Source organism: Amblyomma americanum, chromosome 9 (assembly GCF_052857255.1).
Source record: "Amblyomma americanum isolate KBUSLIRL-KWMA chromosome 9, ASM5285725v1, whole genome shotgun sequence".
NCBI lineage: Eukaryota > Metazoa > Arthropoda > Arachnida > Ixodida > Ixodidae > Amblyomma > Amblyomma americanum.
Genome location: NC_135505.1, coordinates 134,789,805 through 134,806,523, shown reverse-complemented (window position 1 = coordinate 134,806,523; position 16,719 = coordinate 134,789,805). Strand labels below are relative to the sequence as shown.

At 46.1% G+C, this 16,719-nt stretch overlaps 1 protein-coding gene across 1 annotated transcript in view; it reads left to right on the top strand.

Moving 5' to 3' along the window:
* Nucleotides 1–10,048, top strand: part of Bap170 (Brahma associated protein 170kD) — a 67,565-nt gene extending 57,517 nt beyond the window's left edge. Inside the window, 4 exon segments of the mRNA XM_077637477.1 lie at nt 1,082–1,220; nt 3,487–3,672; nt 4,537–4,628; nt 6,506–10,048. Coding sequence (XP_077493603.1) covers nt 1,082–1,220; nt 3,487–3,672; nt 4,537–4,628; nt 6,506–6,620 — 532 coding nt within the window. The 3' untranslated portion in view covers nt 6,621–10,048.
* The last annotated feature ends 6,671 nt before the right edge of the window (nt 10,049–16,719 follow it).

The following is a 16,719-nucleotide window of genomic DNA, read 5'->3' as shown; positions in this document are numbered from 1 at the left end:
TGCCCTGACCTCTCCCCATGCAATTTTTTTTTGTTTCTACGTTTGAAGAGAGCCCTAAAAGGAGTTGACAGCCTTGCCAAAAGAAGACCTCGAGAAGCATTGGAAGCTGTGTATAGGCTGCAGGGGAGACTACTTCGAAGGGGTGCTGCAGAAACGATTTCCTTGTGGACTCGATATCATAACTTTACTGACGAAGGTTGTATAACGATAATCAGTAGTGGGAGATCATTCTTGATACTTCACTTGTTAAACTTCACTTGTTAAAAAGTGACCTTATCTGTGGGAGCGTTTTTCTAGACCTGACACATACAGTAGTTGCAGTGTGTCTGTCTTAAAACATTAAACACTGCTTTTAATATATGCCCAATAGCCGGCACTAGGGAAACCCTGTAATGCCCAGACATTGGAAACATAGGATGAAAATTGACAGTCCCATCATTGCAGAAATGTAAAGAACTGGCAGGTTTATAAGGAAAAAGATAATTACAGTAGTTAAATTCACCTAATTTTTACCGGTTTTGAATGTCTAAGGACAATAAAAATGCTGGCAAATACGCCAGCGCCTGCAGTGTATCAAAATCGGAACTCAAAACAATATCTCGCCTGCCAATGCGGCATCAGGAGTGCAGAAATATTTGGCTATTTTGCCATTAGGGTTAGCTTTTGGACAAATGTCTTTAGCGGACTGCCTGCATATCTGGTACCTGGCGCTTTGACCTTGCTTTGATAGATGTGGTGGAAGAGATCATTCGTGTTCATTCAGATTCACATATCATTTGAGTTGGTGCAGTTTTGCGAGCGGACTTGAAAATTATTCATATTTTTACGCCCTGTACCACAGGTGATGTGAGGAGCATTACAGGTTTAAGTTAACCTAAGTGTACATATTGTGAAAGAGAGTCTCACCAAAGCCATGAAGCTTGTCTGGATTTGAAGTTGAGGTGCTTCGTGTCATTTTTATAGTTGGAGCTCTCTTTTGTACCTGAAAAGGAAGAAGTGGTGGTGTCAGTGTGAAACTTGTTCCTCTTTCTCTTTTTCAAAATGTGCCTTCGTGCTTTGTCGTCGCGTCTTCTTTGCGCAGGACATTCTCGACGCCAGGTGCTGTGTTCTATCACGCCTGCAAGGTGCACATACCGGAGGTTGAAGGTGATTTCCAGTGCCAGTGGGAGTCGTGCGATGACATGAAGCGTCGCCGGCTGTCGCTGTTCACGCATCTCCAGGTAAGGGCTTTTGGCATCAGTTCCACTGTATACGTAAAAACTTTGGCTTAGTTTATCTGTGTGTTTGTGGAAGCCGTGGCAGTTTCAAGGTTGACGTACAAACATTAAGACAAAATGTTGGGCAGGTTGACGAAACCTGGCTAAACTGCATTGTACTTAAGTGGAGATGAGGGTCTTGAAAACTTTTTTTTTTATTTCTTAAAGTAGTAGGCACTCGGTTGTAAAGTGAATCTCGTATACCGTATAAACACGTGTAAAGGCCGCACTTTTTTTTCCAGATTCGAAGGCCAATTTTCGGGGTGCAGCCCATATACGTGCTGTGCGAAAAAAAAAATTAAGTAAAAACACACCAACCAGGGAACGAGCGGCATTTATTCTATGTTCAATCGTCACTCACAAAGTCTTCTCACTCTGAGCTGGTGCTGTGCTCTGGTGCATGCTCATCTCACGAGAAGTCGCACGGCATGTCCGCTGTCAACGCGTAGCCGTTGTTCCGCACTTCCGTCACTTAGCAGAGCAGCCCATCTTCCAGTTCGATTAACTTGCACTGCTTGCCTCGGAAAGTGCGCTTGTTTTGTAGCGTGTATTCCTCAATGCATCCTTTTGGTTGCACCATCATTGGACACACTTATCGGCCGCATTGAATTTCCTGCCCGCTACACGCTTGCCGTATTCGAGAGCAAACTCCCAGCTATGTAGCTATTAAGATACTTGCCCATCGTGCTAAAATTGCAACGCTCGGCGGCAGCCCACGAAAGCCACAACTACGGTCAACTGACAAGCTACCACAACTCCCGTGCCGTTGACAGTCACAAAAAGCTGGAGCTGGTGATACTGATGTCAATATGGATAGCAGGAGCTTGTGACTGAGGAAAAAGTTGATGATGATGATGACCCATGGCCTCAGGCGCCATTTGTGGGCGGCTCGCAGCCTGCGTGGATCGCGAGGCCACGGCGCGTGCATTTTGTATGTAGTCTATACCCGTGTGGGTCATGGACAATTTGTGTGTGGCCCTTAGGCATATTTTGTAAATAATGCTTCCTTCAGGAAAGCAGGGTGCAGACCTTACACATGTTTATATGGTATTCTAGTGGGGGGGCTACTGCGGAGAATTGTGTGCCATGTCAGACACAGGTGAAGCTTGGACTGAGGTGTAAAGTCAGTTCCATGCTGTGATGCAAACACATGATAATGGTGCACTGTTTGACCGATAATTCTTTTGTCTTGGCCTAAACGAAAAGTACAGTACACACTGCTGTTTGACCTGCCTTTGTTTATCAGTTCATGCGTGCATATGTACAATTATCATGTACAGTTAAAACTCGATTTAACAAAGTGAAGCGTAGTCACAAATTAGTTCATTAAATCGGAAATTTTTTCCAATCAAGGAGGGAATTTTTCCGCCCTTCAAAATCTGACTGCAAAGTAGCGGCATTTAAAAAGCTACCGTGGCATCGCCTTAGCCGGCAACCCACACCTGCGTGTATGAGAAGTCCACAAAACAGCTTGAATCACTTGTGCGTGAAAGCGCCATATGGTAAAACGGATTCGAAGCCAAGGTGGGAAGCATCGCCTACTGCCGAATCCTTTGTTCCGTGCATGTAGCCCCGTCAAAACAAAACCAGTGCCATGAATTCGGCTTTCCTAGATGCTACTGCTGGCATGCTGCAAACAAGCTGCGAGACATCGTGGGCAAAATAAGTCAGAAATCACCTTTTTTTTTACTCATTTTATTCCTGGAAAACTTCGTTAAATCGGGTTTACTGGTCGTTTGTTTCATTGTATCGAGTTATTCAACATACGAACCCTGGGGACACTTGCCAGGGAATCAAAATTTCTTCGTTAGATAGAGAACTTCATAAAATCGGGTTTTGTTAGATAGAGAGTTTTAACTATATTGTGTGCTAGATGGTACACCATCATGTTCCTTCCCCAGATGGACACTATATTTACTCATATGGAAAGAAAAGCAAGCATTTTTTTGCATATTAGTAAATGTGAGGTCACACTTGGTTTAAATTGATTAAATTATTGATTGATTAAATTCAGTTATTTACTTATCTTCTGTTGTGTGCCACCAAAAGTGGCCCATGTGTGTTACAATTATGCTCATACTACATGAGGGTAAACGCAGTGGTCCGTTAAGTTGTTGACTGCCGAACATGTTATCATCCTCATTGTTCTCCATAACACTGCCGACATCATCACCATCATCATCGTCTGACTGGTGGCGATGAAGGAGCTCGAGCGTTCTCTCTGGTGCAGGACCGGCACTGCAACGAGCAGGTGCTGCAGATCCAGGCGGTGCGGCGGCAGCAGATTTCACAGTTCGGCAAGGCCTCGCTGCCGCCCCCTGCCCAGCCACCCCCGCATCCTGGCTACGCGCCAGACGCCGCCTTGCTCGCCATCCGGAGGCACGCCCTGGCTTACTACAACCACAGGGATGCCTCGGTCAGTGCCTAGCATTCACTTTAGCAAGTCATGGTCTTTGTCGTGTTGGCACCAGTCTTATAGTCTAGTTAAGCAGTGGCTCAGTAACTGTGGCATTAGGCTGCTGAAACCTGTGCAGTGAGATTGAATCCCAGTGCCGCATTTCAGTTAAGGCGAAATGCAGAATACCTGCATGCTGTGCAGTGTTGGTGCCCAGCAAAGAGGGTAGTCAAAATGAACCCAGAGCCGTCCACTGCGCCATCTGTCATAGCCATGTGCTGCTTTGGAACGTTAAACCCCACGTGCCATATTGCACCGATTTAGATGTGGATATCAGCGCTCCATACCTCGGTTCGTGTGATTCGCACCTAGTTCGCAGGGGCTCAACCCAAGCACTTTCATTGCTTTTTAGTGCGCTTTTAGATTGTTTCGTTCTACATTCTTGGAGGTGTGAGTTGACCAGTCATCACTGTGGCTTGCACTTTTTGACCTCAGTTGCCCTTGTGCCGTACATGTCGCACACCATCGCCGTTGTGCATATTATGCATCGCCGTTGTGCACCCAGTCGAAGAATGTGACAGAGCTGGTACCAAAATACGACAAAATTTTTTGTCGTCCTGTCGTTGCAACATATTTTTCTGTAGAATTGTAAAGGTGTCTGTTGTCACGGCAGAACTGGTGCTGTCATTACGACATGGGGCTTCACAGTACTACAGAAAATCCTGTTGTAGCATCAAGAATTTCTATTATGTCCCAAAATACTGCAGTAGAATTGTTTTTCACAACAGACAATTTTTGTAGTGCTTTTCAGTCGGGTATTATTATTGTTGCTAATGAGTACAGGGCCTCTTCTTTTTCTGACGGCACTGTCTGTGTCTTGCGCAGGATGAAAAGGAGTCGGCGCTGGCCAAGAGCATACGGCTCACGTCAGCCCTCATCATTCGGAATCTCGCCACCCACTCGTCGCGAGCCAGGCGGTAAGTGGAACCCAACACATCTTGCAACCGTAGCTACTCCATTGTTCTTAATGTCGGTTGGCCTCATAGGTCGGACCGGAATATAGGCCGACACCCCCAACTAACCAATTCTAAAAAGTAAAAAAACCTTTTTCCGTGGAAAAAGTACCAAAAGACACCCTTACCTTGAAACAAATGTGACTCAACAGGTTGCACAATGGTGACAGTATTTATTTTCATTTAAATGCTGCTCGTATGTACACCCAGCCAATTTTATAACAGTATCGTGTGCCCATCGACCCGCGTGTTTGTTTCTGGCACACAGAAGTACGGCGCCGTAGAGCAGAGCCCTTCCTCTTCATGAATCGCCGCACCCAGGATGGCGAGCTCTTGAATTGCGCCCTCATGAGTCTAGAGGCACGCGCAATCTCTACCGCTTTCACGCGGATGCATTCCGCAGTCACAGGCAGCGATTTTGCACGCAGCGCAACCTTTCCTTCCAATTCTGGATGCGCTGCAGTCCACCCGCGAAATGATGTTTTCTTCTGGTTGCTGCAAGTTGTAATACGCAGCTTCTGCCTCCGCCAGTACTGAATGCTCTTTTCGGATACTCCAAATTCGTGCTGTGCCGCCAGGTACCCGTGAGCTTCCTCGTACTCAATCGTGTTTTTCTTGAAGGCGACGGTAAATTGCCGTTGGCTTCCTCTCATTTTGAAACAAAATGTGAAAAAGCAGCCTTTAACCAAAATAGCTTTGCAACTACGGAAACGCAGAATGGCGGCACTGCTGCTGATGGCGATGGTGATGGAGGCTGCTGACTTCAGCTGCCGATTGTTTCAAGACTTCTGTAGTTTTTCCGCCAATGACAGGTATATAAGACGGCGACTCTTCACCACAGGTTCTTGAAAAAAAGTTCGACCTATATTCCGGTTTTTACGGTAGTATATATACTAGCTGAGTGCATTCCTTATGTTTGTGCAGCATTGTCTGGGCACTTGTTTGTCTCAGCGGGGTTTGCAGTATGCACCCCATGGTCTTGGAAAAGGTGCCCCTTTCATTTGTTTGTGATGCGCTGTGTGCCAGTATTTGTGTAGTTATTTAGAAAAACATAGGCATGCTTCGGGAGGCTATATTTGGAACCAAGATGTGAATATAATGCGTTTTTTTTTCCCCCTCAACATAAGCTACGGCGACTTTCACTACAGGACGTGCTAGTTGTTAGGAGAACCCAACTTCTTGACGATCTTGGAGCCGCGCTGCACGCGTGGCGAGGTAGAGGGTGACTGTTGAGGTGGAAAGGCAGCACAGGCTGTTGAGAAAGAGAAGGCACTGAAAGAGTTGAGAGGATTCGGGAAAGGAAAGAACGGTGAAAGGGCGCAGGACTGGGCAACACAAAGCACGAAGCAGCGGGGGGGGGTGGGGGGGGGGTGGGGGGGGGGGGGGGGGGGGGATAGGTTGGATGCTTTGCAGTACTCCGTGATGTTGGGTGCATTTCTGAAGATTTGCCTCTAGAATAATAGTTATATACCCGTTGTTTCTGTACCTTTGCGTGCTGTCTTCGTTTTTTCCCAAGCTTGCTGCACCCTATCTGTGCTTGGCCTGAACAAACTGATCACTTTATAATCATTTATGTGTATGTGTTGTGTAATTCGTTTTTGTGAAGTTTCAAACCCCCCCCCCCCCCCCCCCCCCCCCCCCCCTGCATTGTATTTCTGTTATATACCTGTACATACGGTATATCCTGCTGATGATCACTTCTAGATTTTCATGGGACTGTTCATTTATTTTGGACTTCCACTGTTGTTTCCCAGCTTTTTCTTTCTTTTGTTGTTACCGAGCTGTTGATTCTGTTTTCATGTGCACTGACGTTGAACTTATTGTTCCTCTTCTGCGTGCAGCTACCTGCGACGATATGAGCCACAGCTGTCGACGGTTGCTATGTCCCCGCTGGAGTCATCTCGGACTATTGCCCAGTGTTTGCACGAAATGTCGCGGGTGCCGACGCCAGACTGACGTGTTTTAACGCGCGAAAGTTTACAAAAAAAAATGCACTCGTTGAGTTGCGCTGTGTGATCATCCCGCGTGATCATGAGACCGGGTGATGATTGCCTTCGTGGGGCGTGACTCTCGTCGTGGCAGCAGCAAAAAAAAAAGACTGGCAGCTTGACCCCTGCCCACTGAACTTTTCTTCGATGACCTTGTACAGAAAAACGCGCAGCGCCAGTGTGTGGCGGCATCGTGGCCGTGCCGCGGCGCCGGAGACGAGCGAATGGGACTCTTCGGCGGAAGAGAAAAAAGAAAGTGAATTCGCCCGAGAGAGAGAAAAGAAACTTCCCCTATGTGCCTCGATCAAGCAACGACGGAAGGAGCGGCAGCCCGTCGTGTCTTGTGTTTGCTTCTTTTCTTCTTCTGCATTGCTCTTCGTCGTAAAACATCCACGCGCGGCGGCAGCAGGACAACACGCAGTGGTGGTGTCATATCAGACAGTGTAAAACAAAAACGATAGGAACACCGTGTTTCTCCCCTCTCTTTACTCTCACTCCATCTGTTTGTTTTTTTTTTCTTCTTCCCGCTTTCATGTGTAGCAAAGAGGCATAGTGTTTCACTTTTTTTTTTCCTTTCTGGTGCTCCATATGTTTTCTTTTCTTTGGCTTCATTTGGTCGTTGCATCTGTGCATGATGAAAGGAAGAAGTAGAGAAAGGGTTGAGTTACCGCTTTGTAAAGGCATGAAGGGATTCAGCACATGGCTGTGGTGGCGTTGTTTGAACCGAAAAGAATGGAGCAGGCAGGCCCCGAGAGTTGGTCGCAAGGCCCGAGACTTGTCCCAGGGTGCTTGAGTTTGGAATCAGCGTTCCTTTTTCGGTTTCTCCTAGACTTTGCGTATGTAAGAGCATGTTGGATCTTCATTCAGTGCTGGTGCTGCTTTTGGCAGAGGTCAGGAGTGTGGCGTAGGCGCGGCTGTTTTTTTATTTAAGACTTATTTATCTGTGCAAGAAAGAAAAAAAAAGTCATTGTTTGGAAGCACTGTATTCTACCATCCTTGTTTCTTCAGCCTGATGACTTTTCAAATAACTGTCGTCATTTTACACTCATTGTCTAAGCTGTTTTGTCGTTTGAAACCATGAAGGAGAGTTGGCAACATGATGTACCCAGCTTTGCCATGTTTAATTCTTTGGAGCCTTTGATACATGTCATTTAATTGTTAATCATGCAAATTAATTTAAGTAGTGCAGTGCCCTTCGCATGTTTTCAGGCTACATAGTGTGGGATTGCAGCACCTGCCAAGTTGTTTATGAGGTTTCGAAGCGCTCTGCCCTCCAGATGCTTCAGACCACCAGTAGTGTTCCTCACTGTTCAAACCTTGAGGGCCAGCGGCATGACAACCTTCCTGCACAGCTCTTGGAAGTGTCTCAATCATGTCCTAAGGTGGCCTGGAAACTTTTGAAAATCACTGTACATGTTTAGAAACCACATTTAAGGCCTTATTCTTTGTTAGACTGCAGTTAGATTTCGTTCGACCGCAGTTGCGTTGGGATTCAAGATTTGTTGCCCTCCTTACTGCAAGGCTCACCCCTAAGGGGCCTTGTAACTTTTGAGAAGCACTGTACATGTCTCAAGACCACATTTAAAGGCTCATTCAGCAGGTCTCTTTTAGACTGTGCAGTTGTGTTAAGATTTTAAGTTGGTTCTTTTCAACAATTGGCAAGGTGTCAGTTGACGTAATAGGGAGAGGGGAAAAAGTCAGCTCTGTTTTTTTTTGTTCACATTGCATTGACCGGAGGTTTTGGTCATGTTGCACTCTCCAGCAACTCCTTTTCCAGGGAAAGCGAAAGAGCATTCCTCTGCCTTATACTCTGCATTGCTTTTTCACAGTGCACGGTGTGTCACATTCACCGTGCAGTGCATTTGTGTCTCATTTGGGGTCTGGGAGGGTACCCTCTTTGTCCTATTTTTTTTTTTAATGGTTGTTTATTCACGCCTTGTTTTTGTGAGTTCTCATAGGGCACATGAAGAGAACATGTGTACCATTCACGCTGAAGAATCACGTTCTTATAAATACTGTAGCATAGATAAGAGTAACACGGCAGCGGCAGATCCGTGCGTCAGCTGCGGTTGTTTTTCATGGTGGGCCAGGGGTGCAATGGTGTTGAGGGGGAGCAGCAGTAAGGAAGGAATTGGGGAGCGCATCTGGAGAGCGCCATATTAAGTTGGATGAGGGTGCGTCCTTGCTGGTTGCATCTTTTCTGTTTTTTCATGCTATTACTGCCTAGTGGCAGCTCTGTGCAAAAAATAAAGTGTTTGCAGAACTGCTTGCTCTTATACAATTGCATTTGTTTTGGTAAAGGCTAAGAAAGCTTTTATTTCCTGCTTTGGACTTCCACAGGTGTCTGCATATTGCACGAGCTCCGTCATCCTAGTTTGAAGATGCTGTTGGCCAGTTGCCTGTTTGAATTTGACCATGGCTGCTCTCGTCGATGAGGCGTGTAGGAAGCTTGGGGGCCTTCTTTGGTTGGCCGTTATTGTTGGCCAGAGTCGTTTGTGCTGCTTTGTGTACTTGGAGTGAGGATGTTATTCCTTTTTTTTTATTCTGGAGAAAACCTTAGCCTGTCAGCTCTGTAACAACTTTTTGTAATTTGATGCACATTCATTTAAGCTAATTTGCAGGTTTGTAAGGCAAGTGGTCCTGCTTGGAGAAAATGTCTCAGTCTGTGACCATGATTTCTTTTTTTAACTGACCTTGTTGTGCTGCCTTAGCCAGCTTTGACGACCAATAGGCCGCCTTTCCCACTGGCCATTCTTATAGTTCCACAATGCTCCTTTAGGTTGTCCTGTAGAATTATGGTGACAGAGAAGGGTCCCTGTCTTGTCGTGTGAAATGTTTTTTTTTTCTGTCTTTCTCTGCTGTAGTTACTGTACAGGTAATATCAACCACTTGTCGTCTTCAGTTAGTGTTTCCTGCATTTTTGAAACCACTGTTGACCCCCCCCCCCTTTTTTATGTATTCTTTTTTTATGTCCTGCCATTAGTTCTGATTCTAAATGTAACACCCCCCATGCTTTGGTCATTTTGTGCTCTCTCCCATACTGCAGTCTTTGCGACTCCATCATGCCCATGACAATTTCTTTTCTGTTGCGCGAAATGCGCTGCCTGTGCATGGCTACTGCTCCTTTGCGTTGCCTTCCCGCCCACCACCCATGTGTTGAGATTTTCCAGGACTGCTGATGTGCCCTCCCCCCACTTCTGGCTGTCCCCCTGCCCTTCCCCATCACTGACAACTTGTCTGGATGCACGAAGTTCACACACATTATTGCAGTTAATATTATTGTATTATGATTGCCGCGTCTATTTCTGTATATATATGCATACATGGTGATGATGAGAAAAATTTATACACAAAGTGAAGAGAAATTGGTTAATAAAATGTTTTTTGGCCATCTCAGATGCTGCATAGCACTCGGCACTCCCTCCGTGTTGTGCGGTGACTTCGGTGAGGGGCATTTCGCCTGAAGCTTTAGTGGTTTCCTGTTTTAGGCCAAGGCAGTGATGGCTGATGGTCCTCTACCAGGTGGGGTTGTTTTTACAGCCATTACACTACTATCTTGTTTCAGTGATCTGCCTAGTTGTACTGCTAGTATTTACTCCATTTAATGCATGCCACTTTGGTTTTACTGGCTTTACCAGTGGCTTCTGCTTTAAGCTTAGCTGTATTATTTATTTATTTATTTGCAATACTGCCAGTCCCATCAGAGACCATAGCAGGTGGGCGAACAAAAATGACATGATAAAAATTTGAGCCGTGCACTTTGGAATACAAATCAAACACACGTGAACAGAAAGGAACAAGAAAAATACAAGAAAAGGTAAACATTAGCAAGGAACAAGAAAAATACATGTCAAGGAGTCGGGTAGAGCATTGCCATAAGGAATTCAATTGGAGCACATGGGAACACAGCAGCGGAAAAAATAAGACTTTCTTCACAATTAACAATCTAATGAAGTGATGAGAGGCGGTTGAGTATGTCAGTGAAACTGCTTTATTCGTTAATTGATAATGATTCTATCCGTGACGTGAACTAAGATAATGTGGTTGCAGTTATGATTGAGGGATCAAGGCGATTCCATTCTCTGATCACGAGGGGAAAGTACGAATACATGAACGTGTCGTTATGGCATGAGTATTAAGCCAGGGCTGGCAGGTGGTTTCTGTCTCTGAATTTCACCCTGCACTGCTGGTTGTTTGTCTTGAAATAACATTAAGCCTAAGAATCTGAAGTGGGAAATATGGATAATCTTGTTCAATTCAGGCGCACTGAAATGCTCGTAGTACTGTGGCCAGCTTGTAGGCTGACACTGGAACCACGTGGCAGAGGTGTCGATACCTATTGGGTGGAAAGGATGATGATTATAGAAGCTTGACGTGAAAGCAGGCATGTATTAAAAACCAAACATGGTGCTATTTTGGCTGAAATTACAATTGAACATGGCCAGGATATATACACTCCTATTACCTGATTCTAAAATGCTCAATTTTCATGCTTGCAAAAACAAAATGCAATCTGCTATTGTAAAAAAGCTCAGACACAGTCGACTGACTTTAATTGAAAGCTCCTTGGCCAAATAAGCCCGAATGCGGCTGTGACGCTAGGAAAAGCGCTATTTTTTGATATGGGAATGTCGCTTTCCCATAGTAGTCGGCATCTGCAAACACTGGCATTATAAATAATGAATAAGTTGACACCTGGTTCCCACACACGTGACAATATCCGGGCAGAGTGCGTGGCACAGCGCAACAGTGCATCGCTGTTTTACCTTTCACATGAAGCGGTGCCGTTTTTACCCCACGCCGAACAGCGGTTTCATTTTTTCGACCGGATCAACATGGCGGGCCTGTTTCTGGAAGTGCCAAGATATGGCACGTGTGAAGCAGAAATTCCAGAAATCTCAAGCAGCCGCAAGGTGGTGCTGCTGCTCCTTTCACCTGGGGATTCTGCCACTGCTGCTGGTCGCCTTACATGTCTCAACATGTTTCTTGTGTGTTGGCGCTCCGCTGGGCTCCATTGTTCATGGTATGCTGTGTTTTTTCTTCACAATGAAGCCTCGACAAAGAAACTATTGCTTCACGCCTGGTTGCAGGACGGGCTATAGCGGTGCTAAAAACTCGCCGAAACTTTCTCTGTTTGGAATCCTCGATGACGAAGGCTAGCGGCGAATTTGGGAGCCCCGCCTTCATCGCGCTGACAAAGCCTTAAAAGTGACTGTCACTCTTTGTGAGTTATGTTTTGTGAGTTATGTTTTGAGAGACTATGTGCATGTGATTGATGGCAAAGAGGTGTGCTTTCTGCGTGGAAAGCCATTGTTTTTACTGGACGCCTTGCCCACGATTCTGCCGAACCTTACGAAGGATCTTTCAAAGGCGCCCACTCGTGAACGACCGCCACCGAAGAGATAATGTGAAGAAGCAATGAAACATGGTGGAACGAAGAAATTCTGTGATGGAGAGATACAGGGCTGCTGTGCAACGCCACAGCCCAGCAAACTGGAAGAATGTGCAGAGCCAGCCACTATTTCACATTGAGAATGTGCCCAAACCGACAGATCAGTGGGCTGTGCACAAATTTCCAAATTAGGTTGGTGCTACATGCAGGCCTCGTACGACAGCAAGGCTCACTCTGTCGTCGTGGAGGAGACTGTTTTTGTGAACTGTAGTTGCAGTCGGGGTGAGAGAGAGAGAAAAACTTAATTTGGGTGCTTTCAAGGGCTTGGCGTCTCGAGGCCTCCGTCCTTCACTGCGCTGGCGACTTGAGGCCTCTTCTCAAGCAAGGTTGGGCCCCTATTCCAGCGCTCCACTGAGCCAAGCTACCTCAGGGGTGAAGTAATTTGTAGAACATATTGCCGAGGGTTCTTATCTCTGAGAAACATTTCCGCGCTATGGATGAAGCGAAATATGTGCTGGATGAGTTTCTATGCCTCTGCTAGGGATTGGGCAGACCAACAGATTTTATTGCTGTGCCCCTAACAAAAGAACTGGACAAGCAAATCATTCATGCCGATGGACTCGTCCTTAGCACGAAATACAGGGGAAGTGTACAGCAAAAGGTAAGAATCGTGGTTTTCATTCAGGTGTCGTGAATTCCTCGAAGTTTAAGGACAAACTGCATTGCTAAATATTTTCTCCTATTGAATTTCCGTATTGAAACGTTGAATGTCATATTTACCAATTCATTTAGCATTCGTAAGACTACAGTCCTGTATGCAGATCTTCATTGAAGTCTTGCTTTTTACAGGAACAGCCTGCATATCTTGCATGTTCCTGAGAAAGGCCTTGCTGACAATGCTGAGTGGGGTAAAGTGGAGAAGACTACAGTACACCTGCAGCCAAAGTGTGACGACTTAGTCAAAAGAATCGTGCTACTGCCAGATTAGTCACCCTGACTGTGCCGCTTGAAGAAATGAGAAAGCAAAATGCAAGCATTCAGAAAGAAGTATAGGAGAAGAATATTTCATGCTTGCCGCTCAAGCAACAGCTAAGAGTACAGCAGTGCTTTGCAGCAGCAAAAAGGTCTAGCAGGAAAGGTATGCACTAGTCAAGAGTGCATACTCAAGTGTATGCTCGTGAAACTGAAGAGCCCTCGTCTCTACCTTCCTTACGGGGAAGCACGATATCTTTGTTTTGCCAAGCAAAACCACACTCAAGAAGTACATGAAGTCGTACATGTCGTTATATGGATTCAACACTAAAGTTGGAGGTATTTTAAAGAAGGAGACTTCCATCATGTCAGTGTTTCAGAGGCACGGTGGACTTCTTGCGGACGAGATAAAATTGAAAACTTCAGTGTCACCACATCAGGACAAATTGAAGGTTTCGTTGACCTAGATTGTTATGATTGTTCCTTTTAGTGGAAAGAGGAAACATAATTTTTACTAACAAATAATTACTAAAATAATTTTTATTACCAAAGGTAACATGAAAAGTGACATCCTTTTCAAAATAATGATTGAAGTTGTCAAAGTTGCTGAGAAAGTAGGCCTGTTTGGGGATCACATTACATGTGGAGCGGCTTGGAACTGCAAGATCTGGAGATTGGCCGGAGTGTGTGCATCAGCAAATGTCTGCAAATTGGAGCACCCTGTGGACAGTGAGAGGAACTTACATTTTATCAGATTTTCCCCACCTTATTCAGTACCTGCAAAATCCCTTCTGAAGACTGGCTTCACTACACCAGAGGGAGAGGTATGTCTTGTTTGGTGAAGGTTGCATTTCTACTGAAACTAATATTTCCTCCTCTTTATGCGGTTGCTTCTAGGTATCTGTACAGCCAGCTCGAGAGGCATTTGTCCGCGACAACGTGAAGACACTGAAGGTGATGCCTGGTTTGGCAGAGGAATACCTTGATGTGAACTCATTTGAGAAAATGAGTCATGCATTTAAACTTTTTGGATCAATTGTCTTGAGAGGGATGATCTACAAAATTGATATTGAGGGAAAATGTGTCAGCATTACTGCAACTCAGGAGTTCATTGCATAAGTAGGCATTTGACAGCTGTTCTACATATTTGACAGCGTAATTTAATAATTTACATTTTTGCTCTTTGCTTTTGCGGGAGGATTGACAAGCTGATCAGTGTCATGATAACCCGATATGCAGCTCGGAACCTGAGGCCAAACTGAGGATGCAGCCACCCTTGTTGACTTCCTTGATCATTTAAGGCGATGGGAAGCATGTAAGGGTGATTTTGTTAGCGAATCTACTGCAACGGGACTAAGAGTCACGATTATGAGCACACTTTCGCTGTTGTAGTACCTGACCCAAACTATTGGGTTCAAATACATGATAGCATCACGCCTTACTACTGACTCTAGAAAACCTCTTTGGCATTGTTCGTTAGTCAAGTGGCTGCAATGCCCACCGCTCACCAAAGCAGTTCTTGATTACAGTTAATTGCCTTTACTTTTATAACTTAGTGAGAACCGTTGATGGCACTAATAATGCTGAGCCTGAGATTGTTAGTGCACAGATCAGTATTGATGACTGGGAATGTTCACATCCTGGGCTGAAAAGGATTGATGGCATACTTGCCCAAGGCAAACTAGAGGCAGAAATTTTTTAAAAAACAGTTCCTCGCACTAGTGCTCAACACTTCTCATTTGTGATTGAGAAAAGTGATGCATGACTTACTTATTCCAATGCTGGATATGCAGTGAGATAATGCGTGCTCTGCCTCAACTGTGCGTCGTGTAAGAAGATACTGCTAGTTGAGCCAGCAGCAGCAGCTTCTGACCGCCTCCCCTCTAGCTTTAAGCAATGTGACTGGGATGGACTTGTACCTATGAAAAGTGCTGTACAACTTCATGCTTACACTCAAATATGTTCACTAAATGTTTTAGTGTAACAGAGCTATATGCCAACAGCATCTGTGATGTGTCGCAAGTTAAAGCAAATTTTTTTTAGCTTTAACAGTGTGGTTGCAGTCAGCTCAGAGAGCAAGTGAGCATAAAAATGATGTACTTACATGCTTGCACTTTCTTGTTAGGGGCCTGAATAGCTCAAATGCCACTAAACAGCAGCGAGCTAAGTATATTAAGCTAAGCAAGAGCACGTGAACTGCGGTTTCTCAGTACTTTTTCTTTCAGTGCTGTATATTCGATTGAAATAAATGCTCTTCTGTGTGTGGTAAAAGGTTCTGTGCTTTCTCTGCATAGTCCTATTTGTAAAGGATATATATAAATGCAGTTTCTCAAGTGATGACCTATGGGACAAAAAAAGAATATTGCATGCTTCCTTTTAAGGATCTATAGAATTAGCATTGAATCGACTTCATAAAATACACTTGATGAGCGCGCTGAATGCCGCTTGAGCGGGGGTGCGGACGACGACCCAGGTGGCCTTACGGTGAAAGGTACTGCAGCGCCATAGGTATGCCTGGGATTATAGCTTCACAGCGGTTCCAGTCCGCCCCACTACACCTAATCTAGTACACAGCAGTCTATTGGTCCCAATGGTTTTTGTGTAACGAGTTTTCGATCTGCCGCCCAAGCAGCTGCAACGAGCGGCTTGTCTCGCCACTCGAATTCAAGCCGGAGTGCGCAGGCAGCGAGCGGAAGCAAGTGTCGCTGGTGCACGTCACTTATGTTGTCGTCGCTAGCATGGTTACGTCACTAAGCGTCAGGGCGAACGACGCCAGTTCTCGTCGCATCGCTCTTTCGCACATATGGATGATGATGATGAATCAACATTTATTACGCCCGAAATAAATCGGTGGTGCACGCAGGCACCAGACGGGGTGGTTCCCTAGTTACGGGAACCATATGTGCGGAGCATATCCTGGCCCCCGTCTGTCAGTGCGAGCTGAATCGGTAGGGCGGTGCTGGATAACAAGGTCTCCCATCGCTCAAGGGGTTGGGATTGGGGGTGTTGGCGGGAAGGGGAGGAGGAGGGGGGGATCTTGAGTTTTGTGCACTCTTCCAAGACGTGCGGCAGGGTGCCCTTTTCTCGTCTGCAAAAGGGACAGAGCATATCGTGTTCCGCAGGGTACATGCGGTTCATCAGTACGGGATGCGTAAGCGATCCCGCCGGCGCTCGACGCAGGATCGTCTGTTGTTGCCTGGTGAGTTTGGGGTTCGGTTCTGGCAGTCTGCACCTTTCCTCGCTGTACATCCGGGTAATGCCCCGAAAGCTGGTGACCGGGTCCGCTAGCTCTTCCGGCTCGTGCTCGGCCCGGATTGACATTTCTCGGGCATGGTAGTCGGCGATGATGTTGCCTGCTACCCGCGAGTGAGCCAGGACCCACACGAGCTCTATGGATCTTCCCAGAGGCTTGCACTTGGATAGTATGGCTCGGGCCGCGGAGAAGATTACCCCCCTGCAGAAGCTTCCGTAGGCTGTCTTTGAGTCGGTGTCCACGCTCGGCTGTGCAAGTGCGAGGGCCACTGCCGCTTTTTCGGCAACTGCAGGGTCTGTTGTCTTCAGGGACGCGCTGACGATCAACCTGTCTTTTGACGTAACTACCACCGCTGCACGGTCACTGTGTTTTCGGAGCGATGCGTCCGCGTAGAGGACCCTGGGATTCTCTTCCAGCTTCCGGGCTATGGTTTTTTTCCCGCGCGGTGCG